The sequence below is a fragment of the Orcinus orca genome, chromosome 2, assembly GCF_937001465.1.
Source record: "Orcinus orca chromosome 2, mOrcOrc1.1, whole genome shotgun sequence".
NCBI classification, from domain to species: domain Eukaryota; kingdom Metazoa; phylum Chordata; class Mammalia; order Artiodactyla; family Delphinidae; genus Orcinus; species Orcinus orca.
In genome coordinates, this window is record NC_064560.1 from 170400179 (window position 1) to 170417942 (window position 17764).

The 17764-nt window shown below is 43.6% G+C and overlaps 1 protein-coding gene across 3 annotated transcripts in view; it reads right to left on the reverse strand.

Annotated features, from left to right (window-relative positions):
* Positions 1 to 17764, reverse strand: part of MAP3K9 (mitogen-activated protein kinase kinase kinase 9) — a 78336-nt gene that overhangs the window by 21125 nt on the left and 39447 nt on the right. For all 3 annotated transcript variants that reach the window (XM_033422206.2, XM_004262187.3, XM_033422211.2), the window contains 3 exons: positions 11993 to 12173; positions 2646 to 2794; positions 1533 to 1708 (listed from right to left, as the gene is read on the reverse strand). In XM_033422206.2, coding sequence (XP_033278097.1) covers positions 1533 to 1708; positions 2646 to 2794; positions 11993 to 12173 — 506 coding nt within the window. The remainder of the gene's footprint in view (positions 1 to 1532; positions 1709 to 2645; positions 2795 to 11992; positions 12174 to 17764) is intronic.

The following is a 17764-nucleotide window of genomic DNA, read 5'->3' on the forward strand; positions in this document are numbered from 1 at the left end:
ATTCAATATCCTGTGATAAACCATAATGGAAAAGAATATGAAAAAGAATGCATATATATATATATATATATATATATAAAAAACATATAACTTAGTCACTTTGCTGTATAGCAGTAATTAACACAACATTGTAATTCAACTATACTTCAATAAAAAATAAATTTAAAAAAAGAAAAAGAAATAAGCAGGAGTCAGTGATTCAGCAATCTCAAAAAAGGCCAGGAACTCTGGGGTTCTTCTAGTTGGAATAGAACTAGTAATTGGAACAGTCTCTTTTAATCATTCTGCTCAATGGTCAGTGCAGATCCACCCCTCTCTTCCCCTGGGTCCTTAAAGAATTGTCATAAGCTCACTGCATCCCCCTGCAGAATGCTCCTTGACTTGCCAAACAGCACAAGGATTGCTATGTTGCATCAAGAGAGTTATATCTTCAAATCAGCTCCAGAAATGATTTTTAAGTCCTTTGTTTAGGGAAACGATGATATTGGAAAGAAAATGGTTTTGGAATCAGAAGACCCCAGTTCAAGATTCTGCCTCCTCACTTACTAGCTGTGTGACTTTAGACAGACACTGACCCTCAGCTCTGAGATGAAAAAGTTAATAACACCTGCCCTACATGCTGGCAGCAGGGGCCATAAGAGTCCTGGATGAAATGGGTGAAGAGGTCTCATCAGACCTTTCAGGTGAAAGAACTGGGAAGCCATAAAGATAATTTTACATTCTACTATTATTATACTGCTTCCCAAATTTCCACAGAGGGGAGTGAGAAGGGAAAGAAGAAATTAACCAAGTCTATCCATGGACATCCCTCGGGCCCCTAGCCACTGGCCCCGCAGGATAAACAACATAACTACTTTGATTAGCTTCCTCTGTGTGATGCTGACTGCTAGCCAGACACTACGGGCATAGAGAGGGGCCATTTAAGGAATGGTCTCCAAAACAAAAAGGCAAATGCGCTATGGGTCTCTGAACTCCTCAGTTGGTTCAGCCTTTCAGCCCTTTTCATAAAAACATGAAAAATGCCAAACAACTTCAGACTCATGGTATTTTCAGCCCATATGGTGTTTCTGATTCTGATCCCCAAAGACACTGGCAGGATGTTCTGATAATTGCTCTCAGTATTGAAGTATCCCTACATCCAGTTAAACCCCTTCTACAAGTCCACTGCAGAACAAAGAAAGCTTTCTAGAACGCTCTCGTATTTCCAGCCGGCGGGGCGAGACACCCTGCTGGTACTTGCCCAGCCGTGCTCCTCCTCCAGTTTGGACAATAAAGTAGATACTCTGCAAGGACAGCTTTGGATTCATGACTCCCCCCACTTATTCCTGCCACATCCCCAAAAGAAAGAAAACTTCTCCATCGTTTCAGGTCACACCTGAGGCCTGGAGAACTCTCCATGTTAAAGCCAGGAAGGAAAAAGCTGCTCTGTTGCCACAAACCAAGCAGGAACGTGGTCGTGTCAGAATCGGTCCAGAGGCCCCAGTGGAGAAGATCCACTAATTCAATGCATACCTTTTGCTTCTCTTTCTTACCTTTTCTTTGGCCCTGAGTTGGTCAAACATCTCCTGAATCTCATGTTTCCAGTCATCTTGCAGGCAGTGGAAGGAGTCCTTGGGCATTTCAAAGAAACCAGACTCCTCTATGGTAGTTAGCTGGTCCAGGATATTCGTGAAAGATGGTCGTGAATGGGGGTCAGGATTCCAGCAATCTGCATGGGGCACAGGAGTCAGCAGGAAACATCAGCGGACAGAGGCAAATGTAAGATTTAGGGTATGACGTGACCTCATTTGACAGAAAACCACCTCTCATTTCTCCTTCCAGAAATAGAGACTGGGACTTAGAGAACCCCAAACAGGGCTCAGGAAGTAAAGCAATCTGCCCAACATCACAATCACCAACAGTGAAGCTGGAAACCCAGTGCAGCAGCTCTGCACCCATTCCATTCTCACTATTGATTTCACATAGGTAAGGCAAGTCCAAAGCGTTTTCTTGCATGAACTACAGCTACCACAGTTTATCAAGTTACTACACGATTCCAGTCCTGACAATGGGTAACTACACCTTGGGCCCCAATTTCCCATAAATAAATGAGCTACCCTTCCCCAACTCAATGAGCTGATGAGAAGGCAAGGATGAAAAGCATGGGAGTCAGGAAAAGTGAATTCTATCCACTCTCAGCTGAGCCACTAACCAATGGAGTGACCACCTATCCATTTAACCTCTCTCAGCTTAGGATTTCTCACTGACAAAATCATAGGGCTTGCCGAGGTGAATTTTAGAATTCCTTTCTTCATAGATCTTCATTTCTATATGTAAGACACTCAGAGGTCTTGAGATAAAAGCTGCTATACCTTCTTACTTTGGATTAAATAATAATATTCTGAAGCACTGGATAGCAGCCTTCAGTTTCTAAGCTACGTTCTGCAGTCACTAGATGGACAGAAGGGACATCGGTGACACCAGTGTAGCAGGGTGCTGACATCATCTTGTAGTAGCTCTTCCAACCATCTTCAGGATTCCTCCCTGACTGACTCATATTTCACCTCCTCTTTCAGTTACTGACCCTGCAGAACTGGCCACAATCTATCGAGTGCCGATAGAAAAATAAACGGTCTCCAGTTTTGTTCCAGCCAGGGGGCACTCACCTTCCATGAGTTTGGCAAAAGGTTCCGGGCATGTAGAAGGAATGGGAAGGGCAAGCTTGTTCATGGCCACTCCATAAGCGACTGCTAAGCCATCGATTCCTCGGAAGGGCACCTCACCGGTCAGGAGCTCCCAAAGCAGCACCCCATAGCTAAGGAGAGGAAGAAGACAGAAGCCGCACCATGAACCATAGGTGCAACTTCATGCAAATATCTCGCGAGGCTTTGACGAGCATCCCACAGCCTCTCTGACATGTAGGGAGACTAACAAAACAAGTACTGCTATAATATAAAAGGGAGACCATAAAGCCTACTGGCTATAAGCGAAAACTCTGGAGTCGAGCACACTTGGTCTTTTTCCTCAAATTCCTTATGTGTGAAGTGCAAATAACACAAGCAGTCTGACAAGGCTGTCATGAAATGAAATGCACTGCTCTAGTGTTTTAATCAGTGCTCAAGGGCCACATCTATTTTGTGGTTGCTATTGTGAATGTAATAAACTGGGAGAAGAGGCAGGCTTCTGGGAATACATTTTTTCCTGCTTTAAGAAAACTTCAGCTTAAGTCACAGATACATTATTTTTTATTTTTTTAAATTTTATTGAAGTATAGTTGACTTATAATGCTGTGTTTAATTTCTGCTGTATAGCAAAATGATTCACTCATACATATATACGTTCTTTTTCATATTCTTTTCCATTATGGTTTATCACAGGATATTGAATATAGTTCCCTGTGCTATACAGTAGGACCTTGTTGTTTATCCATCCTGTATACAATAGTTTGCATCTGCTAATCCCAAATTCCCAATCCTTCCCTCCCTCACCCCCTCCCCCTTGGCAACCACAAGTCTGTTCTCTATGTCTATGAGTCTGTTTTTGTTTCGTTGATATGTTCATTTGTGTTGTATTTTAGTTTCTACATATAAGTGATATCATATGGTATTTGTCTTTCTCTTTCTGACTTACTTCACTTAGTATGATAATCTCTAGGTCCATCCATGTTGCTGCAAATGGCATTATTTCATTCTTTTTAATGGCTGAGTAACATTCCATTGTGTATATATACCACATCTTCTTAAACCAATCGTCTGTTGATGGGCACATGGGTTGTTTCCATGTCTTGGCTATTGTAAACAGTGCTGCTATGAACATAGGGGTACATGTATCTTTTCGAGTTATAATTTTGTATGGATATATGCCCAGAAGTGGGATTGCTGGATCATATAGCAACAGATACATTTTTTTTTAGCTTTATAAAAGCAGAGAGATGACCACTCGAAACAAACATATTTTGCTCCTGTGAAAGATTTCTTTCAGTGCCCACTAGGTTGAATAGATTCCTGCCCCCGTCAGCGTGAGTGCATCCTTAACGGTGACCTCTGTCTAATTCAAAGGGGAAAGTTTCACAAGGGTGGGCTGCATCGGTAGAGCAGAGCAGCGCATCAGCTGTGAGGGCTTCAAGTTCTTTCCCTACCTTTCAAGTCCACATGAAGAATTTCTTTTCACACGTTCTGTAGTTAGGGAATGGGGAGCACAAAGCTTACGGAATAATTATTCTATGAATTCACAATCAGAACCAGGCAAACTCATGTAGTGTTTAATCCTTCCAGAATAAGTCAGGACCAGAAACCATAAGGCCATGAACAGTTGCAAGAGGGCCTCTCCTTATATTTTCAACACAAAGCTCAATTTTTTGGTAATACTCATCAGTAGTTTACAACCAACAAGAAGACATATTTATTTTTTAAAAAAAATAATAAACCCAGCAACTATTCGATCATGGCACCTTTTATGTGCAGCATGCTAAGACATTTACAAACATGATACTCAATCCCTACAACAAACCTGCAAGATAAGTATTATCATCATTTTGCAGATGAGGAAAGCAAGTTTTAGATAGGGTTAGCAGCATATATTAAGGGCATATGTGGAGTAAGTCACGGTGGACCTGGACCAATTCTCAATTCTTTCTCCCTAGAATGCCCTTCGACCAGTTCTCTGCTTGGTAAACTCTACTAATCATCTTTCAAGATATGATTCAAATGTACCATCATTTATTCACTCATTTTAAATATCTACTAAATATTTACTATGCATCAAACTCAATGCCAAGAACTGGGATACAGGATAAAAAAACACAGATCTTATCCACAAAGAGACTACCAAGAGGAATAGAAAAAGCATCAATTAGAATATGGAAAGAGGAGTCACAACAGAGATACTCTGACAGCACAAAGGAGGGTCACCTACACCAGACCAGGACGGAGGCAGGAGGCAGCTGAACACTGAGTGAAACTTTGCTAATTGAGGGAGGAGCCAGGGCTCCAGAGACAGGGATCAGAGAGCACAACAGCATGGGCTTGCCCTCAAAGGATCCCATGGCCTGGCCTGGCATGGCTCCAAAGGAGAGCAATGTGCCCACCAATGTGCCAGGACATCCCGGGGGTCTCTACAGAGGGACCCTCGGAGTGGACTGGCCAGTGTCCTTGGACAACGGCTTTCCCCGAGTGAGTCCTCCAAATACTATTATTTTCTTTATGTATTTTGACAGGAAAAAAAAAAAAAGCCTAGTAGACTGGTAGTTGCAGGTCTTGTCTTGTCCTGACAAGAAGGCGGATCTTAGTCTGAGGCTGATGGGAACAACTGGACACTTTAGGAAGCCTCCTGACACCACAGCATGTTACTCAGCCCTTGTTTGCGCTGTCAGGTATTCTAGTCGTTTGTTTACCAGCCTGTGGGCTCCTAAAGGGCAGGGACAGTAGTTCCTAATCTTTGCATTCTCAGGGTCTTGCCCAGGCTCTGGGATGCCTAGGCCCTCACATAATGAATGAAGTGGTGGGTGGGTGTAAGAGGGAGTGTGTAGTCAGATGGTCCTTCAGGCTGCCCTGGGTGCCCCAGAGTAAGCCCCAAATATCATCAAGAACTATACTAGGCCACTTCCTGCCAAACCTTTCATGTGACTTATCCAGACAGCAGTCATGCTGGGCAGCGTCCACCCAGTGACCTCTACGAGCTCTCAGCGTTGCTAACTAGATTCCCGGTTACAGAGACTCCCATCTTCAGTTGCCTGCTCTCGGCATTACTGCCCACTTCCACCCTGAGGAACAAAAACTCAAGGTTCCTGAAACCCCTTTCTTCCATCCAGGCAAAGACAATCGATGTCCCAAGCCTAACCACCTGGAAAGACAGGGTGTTTTCGAAGATCCAAACACGCGTCCTGTTTGTGTCCTGGCGTTTCCTCTGTGATGGTGTTTACACTGAGCTCTACTCCGTGGAGATGTCTCAGGCCACCTGGAAGGGAAAGAAGCCAGGGACCCTCCCCTCCCTCCCAGCTTCCACAAGGGCAGCTCTGCTCTCACCTGGCTTGGTCCTTTGTTAATGGGCATTCCGTTCCATTTGAAGGGCTCTACAACTAGGAAAAGTGGGAGAAGTGCTACTCAAGAAAGACTTAGACAGACTTGAGTCGAATGCCTGCTTTACCACTTACAGCCGTGGGACCTTAAGAAAGCAAGTTCACCTCTCCAAACCTGTTTCCTCATCTATGTAACAGAGACAGCAATCCCTACCTCATAGAAGAGCTGCAAGGTAAGAATAACAATAACTACCCCGCATCCTGAAATCGCCATCTATGGTTCGTAAACACCGTGTGCTTCCCTCTCGGAAAGGCCTGAAATGAGAAAGTGGCTGGGGAGAGCCGTGCCGAGGGGTACCAGCATTCAGGGAAGAAGGCTTTCTGGGGATGACTAAACCAGTCGAAGCGTTCCTCTGCCAGCGTTCCTCTGTATTTTTATAACAGAAGGTGGGTGATGTAAATGAAGGCTTGCTGCTCCTCTGTCAGGAACAGAGTCCAAAAAGGGGGCTGGAGAAACACACATTAGATGGATCTGAGCCTCAGGGAGAGGTGGACAGGAGAAGTCCACATGATTCACCTCAGGTTTAGCCTACTTTCTCGCCCTCCCAGGGTTAAGAGAAGGTCAAGAGCTCTGTTCAAGACTGTTTACAAGCAGCCTCGAAGCACCAGCTCAGCTAGAACTCTGCCTCGGAGTCCCTTCCCCCCAGAGAAGTACCAGAGCCCACAGTGCTGCCAATGATTTCCCAAGAGTCAAAGCCTGAACCCAACCCTCAGAAATGCTCCCAGAGGTGCAGTCATCTTTTCCACTGTTTGATAATATCACATGTGGGAGAGGGATGTTTTATTTTTTTCAAAAAGAAGAAGAGCCCTAGAGTGAACAGCAACCCTTCCCAACCGAAGGTGCAGCAATTCTGTACCTGTGCTGGGCCAGGGCTGTTTTTCTTATTAACCTGCATGGACTTTAAGACTGTCAACTCAGGGACCCACCCTCCAAAAGGAGAGGGTGTCCCTTGAATGGGCTCCTGCACTTGGTCATCAGCTTGTGAGCCCACATCCCAGGAACCAAGCTGACTGTTTAATAATCTTTGGCAAAGACAACTGAACTACCATATGTGAAGGTACTCTGTAAACTGTTAGGTAACACACAATTTACTATTCTTGCTGTTAACCAGACCCTCATTCAAAATGACAACATATTTACTAACTTATGTATAAATGTGTATGTTAATATATTTATTGACATAATAAATACTTATTAACATGGCAATATGTTCATGCTCTGTTACATTCAAAAAGCAGCTTACAAAATAGAATGATCCCATTTTAAGGGATGGGTGGGTGATCACAGGAACAGGAATAAACACACCAAAATGTCAACATAGATTATCTTTAGAAGTGCGTTGTGGGTGATTTTTTCTTTTCTTTCCTTTTCTTTTTCTTTTTTTGTTTATTCATATTTTCTATTTTTTTCTATAGTGAACATGTTTTCCTTCCGTAATTTAAAAAACGTAAAATGATTAATTAACAAAATGCCTCCACCTCATCCTACACACGACAGGCAGAGAGTCGCCGTGGGACTATGGCCCCTGGCTGTCACCAGTGCCCTCCCTGCACAACACAACCAAAGGGCAGGCACTGCTTTTCTTGAGGGGGTCTGGGCCATTCTTATCTTACGTTCCACCACAGCACAGAGGAGGCCTAGAGAACTCTACTCGAAGAACAGTGAGACAAACTCAGCTGGCCCTGGGCACCCACCAACTGCAGAGGCCCAAGGCCCCGCATGAGCTCCAGGAGGGGAGTGGGAGGGAAGGGGCTTGGATTCAGGCTCAGCCCTGTACCTGACAATGAAGCCATACCCTTACCTTACACACTCAAGGCCCATAAGGTAGAAGCAAGATAGAAATAAAATGATACGTGGAAGACACCAAGCTTGTTTTGCAGAATACCAGGGAAACCACAGATATGCAGACAACCTGCTGACAGCCCCTTCAGGCACACTGAGGGACTAGGACAACCAATGGTGAACTTTGATAGTGAACTTTAGACATCACAGGCTGAAAATCCACCCCATGTAACACAGGAAACCCCCCTGAATTTGCACATGCAACCCATGAAGAGGCAAGAAGAACAGTTGAGCCTGGGCAGAGAACTCCAGTAACGTACAAATTACTTTCCACCGACCATTTCCCAGCACCCACCGCCCCCGCCTCTTATTCCCTACTTCCATGATAAACATCCTGCTCAACAGCTGATCAACTGGGGAGACATATCTGAGCACTGCCTCCTGCCTCCTCGCTTGGCCACCCTGCAATAAATCCTTTTTCTCTCTGCAAAAGACCGTTGCCTTGGTGTTTGGTCTTTCCATCGTACAGCAGGAAGCAAGTCCACTTGCTTGGTCATAACAGAGTAAGTATGTATTCAACAAACATTTCTTGGAGGAATAAATGCATTACAAGTCAGTCTGGGAACCAGCTCTGCCCCGAGTTCCTAGACATGCTTTGGCCCTCTTGGGACAAGCTGCTGGATCCCAGGCATGGTGGGCCAATCACCCTGGAAGAGGGTGCCCAAAGCGCAGGAGTAAGAGTATATAGATGGTGACGTGGCTAAAAGCACAGAGTTTCAAGAGACACATATCTAGTTCAAATCACAGCTTTACCTCTACCACCTGGCTGAACCTAGGCAACTGATTTCAATCATCTAAGCCTTGGTTACCTCATCTGTAAAACGGAAATAATAATAGCTACTTTTGGAGTCATCTCCAAATTAAAGACAAGCTTCTTGCCATGGATAAGCTCTCTTTCCCCTTTTCTGTGGGATATAATTATTCTGAAGTCACTTTCACTCAGATGTAACCATTCAGAAAAGAATAACACGCCGAGGGATGCTGAAAGGACCTGAGTTCCTGAATGATCTCAAGGTGCAAAGCTGCCCCACCAGCCTAGACAGGCTGGACTACTCTTGAAAAAGAAGTACATTTCTACCATCAGTAGGTCTCTTTGCAATAGCAGATTAGCTTAATTAATACATTAACTAATCTCATTAGCCTACAGTCAAGCAGTGAAAGTGTAGGTTGAAGCATATGAAATTGCTGCTTTTGTGGGTGAAAAACAGTTGAATATCAGGATACAGCTCAACCTAATGAGATCTAGTCAGATATTTTAAGGAAAGGAAAACTCTTTTCTTCACAATAGGTACTTCACCCATAATTAATGTGTAGTGAAATAAGATTCAATATACAGAAGCTATAAAACATCATTGAAAGAAATTAAAGAAGGTCTAAATAAACAGGAAGATATCCCATGTTCATGGATTGAAAGACAATATTATTTAGATGGCAATACTCCCCAAAGTGATCTACAGACTTAACATAATCCCCATCAAAATTCTAGCTGCCTAATTCTCAGAAACTGACAAAATGATCCTAAAATTTGTATGGAAATTGAAGAGATCTGGAATAGCAAAAATAATCTTGAAAAAGAAGAAAGTTGGAAGACTCACACTTCCTAATTTCAAAACTTAGTACAAAGCTACAGTTCTTAAAACAGGTGGCACTGGCAAAATGGGAGACACATAGATCAGTGGAGTAGAATTGAGAGTCCAAAAATAAACTCTTTCATTTGTGGTGAACTGCTTCTTGACAGGGATGCCAAGACAATTCAATGAGGAAAGAAACAGTCTTTTAAACAAATGGTGCTAGGACAACTAGAAGCCACATGTAAAAGAATGAAGCCGGACTCCTACCTCACACCACATACAAAAATTAGGTCAAAATGGAACAAAACGGAACAAAATGGACCTATATGTCAGAGCTAAAATTACAAAACTCTTAGAAGAAAACATACGTATAAAACTTCATGACTTCGTTTCTTAGATATGACACCAAAAGCACAAGCAATCAAAGAAAAAACTGATAAACCGAACGTCGTCAAAACTAAAAATGCTTGTGTTTCAAAGGATACCATCAAGAAAGTGAAAAGAAAACCCACAGAATGGGAGAAATTATTTGCACATCATGTATCTGATAAGGGACTTGTATCTGGAATATATAAAGAACCCTTTCGACATAAAAATGGAAGGACATATAACCCAATTTTAAAATTGGCAAAGGATTTGAACAGATAGTTATTCAGAGAAGATATACAAATGGCCAATAAGCACATGGAAAGATGCTCGATGTCATTAGGGAAACACAAATCAAAACCACAGTGAGATATACCACTTCACATCCACTAGGATGGCTATAATAAAAAATAACAAGTGTTGAGAGGATGTGGAGAAATTGGAACCCTCATGCATTGCTCATGGTAATGGCTGTGGTAAAAAACTGTCTGGCAGTTCCTGAAAAAGTTAAATATAGAATTACCATATGAATCAGAAAATTTCATTCCTAGGTGTATACCATCCAAGAGAACTGAAAATATATGTTCACACAAAAGCATGTAAACAAATGTCCACAGCAGCATTATTTACATTAGACAAAAAGTGAAACAACCCAAATGTCCATCAACTAAAGAACAGACAAATTGTGGTATACCCATATGATGGAATATGATTCAGCTATTGAAAGGATGAAGTTCTGAAAAACATAGATGAACCCTGGAAACATTATGCAAATGAAAAAAGCCAGTCACAGAAGAGCACATACTGTATGATTCCATTTATATGAAATGTCCAGAAGAGGCAAATCCACAGTGACAGAAAGTAAATTAGTGGTTGCCAGGGTGTAGGGGGAGGGGTAGGGGGTATGAGGGAATGACTACTAATAGGTATTGAGGGTTTTTTTGAGTGATAAAAAAATATTCTGGAAATAGTCAGTGGTTGTCATGGGTTGAATGGTGGCCCTGAAAAGATATGTCCATGTCCTAATACCCAGAATCCTTATTTGCAACAGAATCTGCCCCAGAGTCTCTGGAGAGAGTATGGCCCTGCTGATACCGATTTCAGACTTTTGGCCTCTAGGCTGTAAATTTGTATTGCTTTAGGCCACCAGGTTTGTGGTAATTTGTTACAGCAGCCTTAGGAAACTAATAACAATGATGATCAATGTAAAACATTGTAAATTTACTAAAAACCACTGGCTTATACATTTTAAAAAGTGCACTTTACAGTATGTGAGTAATACCTCAATAAAGCTGTTATTTAAAATATACACACACACAAGCTCACTTTACAACAAGTAAAATATACACACACAACAAGCTCACTTTACAACAAGAAGCAACAACTTCATAGATGAAATACGATGATAATCTACAGTCCTTTCTTTTGCCTACCAAGGTGATGCTACTGTCTCACGGTCATGAGGATGCTTACTCTGTAGATGCTCATCCTCCCATCAGTGGGAGAAAGATCTTTAGATCCAACATGTCCTTGTGACCTCTTGGGCTGACATTAACTAAGGGGAACGGTTGGTCTAATCTTTGACTCTGCAGTTCTGGGCGCATGCTTGAGACCTATCTTTTCCCATTTCTATATCAATGCTCGACAGGCAAGACAGAGCCCTGACTAAAAGCTTAACTGGATAACTGGAAAGGATAATTTCCAGCCCACCCAGAAAAAAGAGACAGCACAAACAATACTCATCAGCTGAAGGGCTTATAGTGAGAACAAGTCCAACAGTAACAGCCACTGTTGCTAAGCAAGCCAGGGTGACCGTGGGGAAGGTCTCCAGGACTGTCTGGGTACCCTCACCACCCTGGAGGTCAGTACGCACTGCCCCTAGAATCTCCTGGTCCTTCCTAGGGAGCAATCACCAACACAAAGGGGCCTACACAGAGGTGGTACTTGCCCCCTAGCACTGGGGGGATTTCTGGCAGATGAAGGTGTTAGAAACTGTCCTTTGGCAACGTGGGATTTAGTGTAGATTGCTCTGAAGGGGTCACCTAGACCTACCTGGGGTGCCTGGGGTTCTATGCAACCCCAATTCTCCAAGTCCCGAAGCATCTGTGCAGCCAAAATAGATCTGGGGAGCGCTGACCCTGCACCTCTGGACCTTACCTCCACACGTCGCTGCCTTTGGAAAACATGGAGGCACGAATGACTTCAGGTGCCATCCAGGCATACGTCCCTGCTGCGCTCATCTTGGTGGTTCGGTGCCATTCCCGAGCCAGGCCAAAATCGGTGATCTTCAGAACCTTTTTGCTCAGGTCTCCGTTCTCCACCTTCTGAAGGATCAGTACTGGGCAAGGAAAGGAATACAGAAGAAACCAGAGTCTGCGTGAATCACGGGGAAACCACACAACACAGAGCCCTCCCGCCATCCTCTTGTCCTCTCCTGCAGGCTCCATCATGTGGCTCCCATGGGTGGGTGGTGGGAGCCGCCATCTTTAAACACCTAGGACGCACCCATTTTGGCGCCAAGTACTTTACAGGCATTATCTTCAACCCTCGCAACAACCTCATGAGGTACATACGATTGCCGTCGCTGCTCTACAAACAGGTGAGGAAGCTGAGATACAGCACCACTAAATAAATCTTCCAAGGCCACTCAACTAATAAGCCAGGACTGAAACCCTGGCAGCCTGGCTGGAGAGCCTTCCCTGCTGCCATGCCACCATACGGCCCACTCACAGCCTACCCTTCTGAGGAGCGGCTACCCGGCCTTCCTGACCTCCAGGCCACCGCTGGGCTTTGAGCACTCTCACAGCACCAGGAGTGGAGGTTGCCTGCTGGGCTTCTAAGGTTTCCGACAGTGTCTCAACAGTTTCCATGAACCTCTCCACGTGACTTTATTTAAAGTCTTAAGAAAGCATGTCTTAGTTTCAGGTGGCCAACATTGTTAACCAACTATCCTCCAATATAAAATAAAAACTAAAGAAAAAAAAAAAGCAGGTCATTTGGGCAGAGATTTTCCCTTAATCCAGGAACTCAGCAGCACCCACTGGGGAGTGGCTGACAGGCTGGAGGTCAGAGGGCACACACGCTGAGGCTCACCCAACATGACGGCTCCAGCGAGAAGCATGCCCTCGTGGGAGCCAATCTCCCCCAAAAGAGCAAAAACGCCCATCGACTAAAGTGCTGTAAGCAAAGGCCAGAAACCCTGCCTGAGTCGGCAGCGAGCGAGCTCCTGGGATACGAGGAGGCCGAGCCTCCATCTCCACAGGTGGGACGGTTCCAAGGGCCCTGGGTCAGCACCACCTCTGTGGGCCAGACGCTGAGCCACCGGGAGTTCAGAGCTCTGTACACGGGATTTCAGGGAAGGAAGGAAGATTCTCTCTGCTGTTCAAGTCTAAATGGGGAGAGTGGGGTAAGGGGGCTGGATTTGGGGGCAAGAGCCGCAGGGAGTCCCTCAAGTCACACGACGGTACTTTTCTCTTCCTGCTCCCCCAAACCCCGCCCCGGCACACGTCCACTGAAGTGTTACATAATGAAAGGACGTGGGCCAAAGATCTCTACGTCCTACATGCTTCCCAGAACATCAGCAGTAAAGAGGGATTACAAGCAGCTATAGGGCTGGAAGCATAAGAGAAGTCAGTGCCAGCCACTCCCTAGATCTAATGGACTAAGCCCCCTTCCTCCACACCCTCCCCCCTGCTCCCCTGACACACCCCACCCGCTCCAAGCTTCCAGCATCCTGATGGGTCCAAGCCTCTAAAAGCTTGGGCAGATGAAAACGAACAAACAAAAAACAACTTCCTACATCTCATCTAATCACAAAACTCTTTTCTTCTGTGCCTCTCTCCCCTTCTCTGCGGGTAGACAGATAACGGACTGACATGCATGCAGACTGCTGGGGAAGTGGCACCACAGAAACCCACCATGCCCTCTGCAGTGGCGGCAACCAGCTGCTGAGCATTTCCCTGAGTCGTCCTTAAACGGAGGATTCAAAGAGAGCCTTTCCCCTTACAGATCTAATGGGGCTCAGTCCTGTCACCCGAGGCCACCAGGTGGCTGGGACAGGGTGAGGTAGGAGCTGGGTAACAGTTTCACGATGCTGTATGGGTCCAGCTGAGCTTTCCCAGAGCCTCTGCAGGAAAGGGAAGGCAGAGAGGTTTAGATTCTGCGACAGGAAATTGGTTTTTACAAATGGGATGGCATGCTGAAGATGATTTTTAAAATACATCAGTCTGTCAGATGGCTTAAGAGGGATGGCCGAAAGATGAAGACGGGGCAAGAACCAGCCCAGGGGCAGTCTGTCTAAACTGGAATGCATTTAGACAGTGCACGTCCAGCCCAGTTGCACCTAATCTCCATGACTCCCTGATGCCTTACATCCAGCTGACCTCAAACATTTATCCCAACAGGATAAATGCCCCTGAAGGCATCTGAGTTAGAAAGCCCTGGCCTAGGGATTCTGCCCCCAGCAAAGGAGAGCGGGCTATAATCCTGGCAGCTAATAATTCCGGCAATGATTCTCAAGAACAGTGTCCTGAAGTACTGATATCTACCAAGCACGCATTACTATTAACAATTAAAGCAACAAAGTTTGTGAAAGCTTTACTTTTTTTTTTTTTTGGAGATTTTAAAAATTAAGATGAAATTCACATAACGTGAAATTAACCATTTTAAAGTGAACAATTCAGTAGCATTTAGTACATTCACAACGTCGTAAACCATCCCCTCTACCTAGTGCCAAAACATTTTCATCACCCCCAAAAAGGAAATTCCATACCCATTAAGCATTGTTCCCCATTCTCCCCTCTTCCCAGCCTCTGGCAACCACCAACCTGCTTCCTATCTCTATCGATTTACCTATTCTGCATATTTCATATAAATGGAATCATACAATATGTGACACATCTGGTTACTTCACTTAGCATCATGTTTCCAAGGTTCATCCACATTGTTGCTCATACCAGCACTTTACTCCTTCTTCTGACTGCATAATATTCAATCATATGTATATACCACTATTTGTTTCTCCTTCTGTCCATTGACAGACATTTGGGTTGTTTCCATCTGTTGGTTACTGTGAATCTACTATGAACACATGTACACGTATACTTGTTTGAGTACCTGTTTTCAATTCTTTAGGAGTGGAATTACTAGTTTATATGGTAATTCTATGTTGAACTTTTTGAAGAATCAGCAAACTATTTTCCACAGCAGCTGAACCATTTTACGTTCCCATTAGCAATGTATGAAGGTTCCAATTTCTCCACATCCTCACCATACCTGTCATTTTCCTTTTTCTTATTATAGCCATTCTAGTGGATGTGAAGTGGTATCTCACTGTGGTTTTGATTTGCATTTCCCTAATGACTAACGACGTTGAGCATCTTTTCATGTGCTTTCTGGCCATTTGTATGTCTTCTCTGAAGAAATGTCTGTTGTTTTGTTGTTGAGTTATGAGTTCTTTATATATGCTGGATACTAGACCCTTATCAAATATGTGATTTGCAAATATTTTTCCCTCTCTGTAGGCTATCTTTTTACTTACTTGATAATGTCCTTTGATGTACAAAAGTTTTTAATTTAGATGAAGTCCACTTTATCTATTTTTCCTTTTGTTGCTCATACAGTACTTTTGATGTAATACCAAAGAGCTGTCAAATTCAAGTTCATGAAGATTTGCCCCTATGTTTTCTTCTAAGAGTATTACAGTTTCAGCTCTTATATTTAGGTTGTTGATCCATTCTTCTTTAATTTTTGTATATCATATAAGAAAGGGGTCCAACGCCATCCTTTTGCATGTGGATATCCACTTTTCCCAGTACTGTTTGTTAAAGGGGAAAGCTTTACTTTTTAAAACAGAGTGGAGCATAGTTCTCTCCAAACACGTTTTCCTGGGTAGGAGAGAAAGGTTATATTCACAGCAGCTTACTTATCTGTACCACTGCTGTGAGCCCATTCCAAGCTTCTACCGCTGACAAGCAGCTGCAGCAGTAACAAACTACTGTGCTTTACTTCTTGGAAAACGTAAGGGTGTTTTATCAAAATCTGGTGAAGTCCATGAAAGTGCATTGTGTAAACCTCCCCTTTCATGGGGGGCAGTGGAACAAATGCTGAAAACTAACAAATCCAAGTCAAGAGGGGACCAGCCAGGATAAGAGAAAGAGGGAGAAAAAGATGCATTTGAACTAAAATCCTAGTGATTAACCAGATATAGGGGCTTGATGGAGAAAGGAGACATCTCCCGCCTTTCAGACATGGGTGACAAGTAGAATGGTCGCGCCCCTGACTGAGAAGTTGAAAGACAAAGCCCATTTGAGGAAACCAAGTTCAGTCTGGGACATAATGGATTTAGGGTGACAGTAACAACAGTCAGTGCAGAACAGAAAAAAGAAAAGAAAAAAAAAAAAAAGAGCAGACAATCTAAATCCCAGGCTTGACATTTTCTATGTAACCCTGGGTAAGTTTCATAGACTCTACATCTCTATTCCTGCTTCTATAAAATGGGGATAAAGATTAAAGGCAATACAGTAATAAAGCACCTAGCAGAATGCCTGACACATAATTAGGAGCTCAGGACATTACAGCTATCATTACTACGATTACGACTAAGTGTCTCATACATAAGTGGAAACCATGGGACTCCAAGTTCAAGGTATTGAGAATCCTGGTAGGAAGCCTGGCAGGCCCTGACACAAAATAACCATGTAATAAATTTTTACTGTATAAATAAATAGAATGGTTGATTAAATAATAATGATAGCTACCCATTATTGCTCATTTACTATGTACAGGCATACCTCGTTTTATTGTGTTTCACAGATATTGCATTTTTTTACAGATTGAAGGTTTGTGAGAACCCTGCACTGAGCAAGTTTATTGGCGCCATTTTTCCAATAGCATTTGCTCACTTCCTGTCTCTGTGTCACACGTGGCAATTCTCACAATATTTCAAACTTTTTCATTATTATTACGTCTGTTATGGTGATCAGTGATCTTTGATCTTACCGTTGTAATTGTTTTGGGGAACCACAAACCATGCCCACATAAGATGGGAAACTTAATCGGTAAGTGCTGTGTGTGTTCTGATTGCTCCACCAACTGGCTGTTCCCCCATCTCTCTTCCTCTCCTCGGGCCTCCTTATTCCCTGAGACACAACAATACTGAAATTAGGCCATGTAAGAACCCTACTATGGTTTCTAAGTGTTCAGGTGAAACTCTCTCACTTTAAATCAAAAACTCGAAATGATTAAGCTTGGTGAGGAAGGCATGTCAAAAGCCAAAAAAGGCCAAAAGCTGGGCCTCTTGTATCAGTGAGTCAAGTTCTGAATGTAAAGGGAAAGCTCTTGAAGGAAATTAAAAGTGCTACTCCAGTGAACACACAGAGGATAAGAAAGCAAAACAGCCTTAGTGCCAATGTGGAGAAAGTTTTGGTGCTCTGGATAGAATATCAAACCAGCCACAACATTCCCTTAAGCCAAAGCCTAAACCAGAGCAAGACCCTGACTCTCTAGGAAGGCTGAGAGAAGTTAGGAAGCTGCAGAAGAAAAGTCTGGAGCTAGCAGAGGTTGGTTCAAGAGGTTTAAGGAAAGAAGCCGTCTCCGTAACATAAAAGAGCAAGGTGGAGCAGCAAGTGCTCATGTAGAAGCTGCTGCAAGTTATCCAGAAGATCCAGCTAAGATCATTAATGAAGGGGGCTCCACTGAACAACAGATTTTCAGTGTAGATGAGACAGCATTCTATTGGAAGAAGATGCTACCTAGGACTTTCATAGCTAGAGACGAGAAGTACAATACCTGACTTCAAAGCTTCAAAGGACAGGCTGATTCTCTTTTTAGGGGCTAATGCAGCTGGTGACTTTAAGCTGAAGCCAATGCTCATTTACCATTCCAAAAATCCTAGGGCCCTTAAGAATTATGCTAAATTTACTCTGCCTG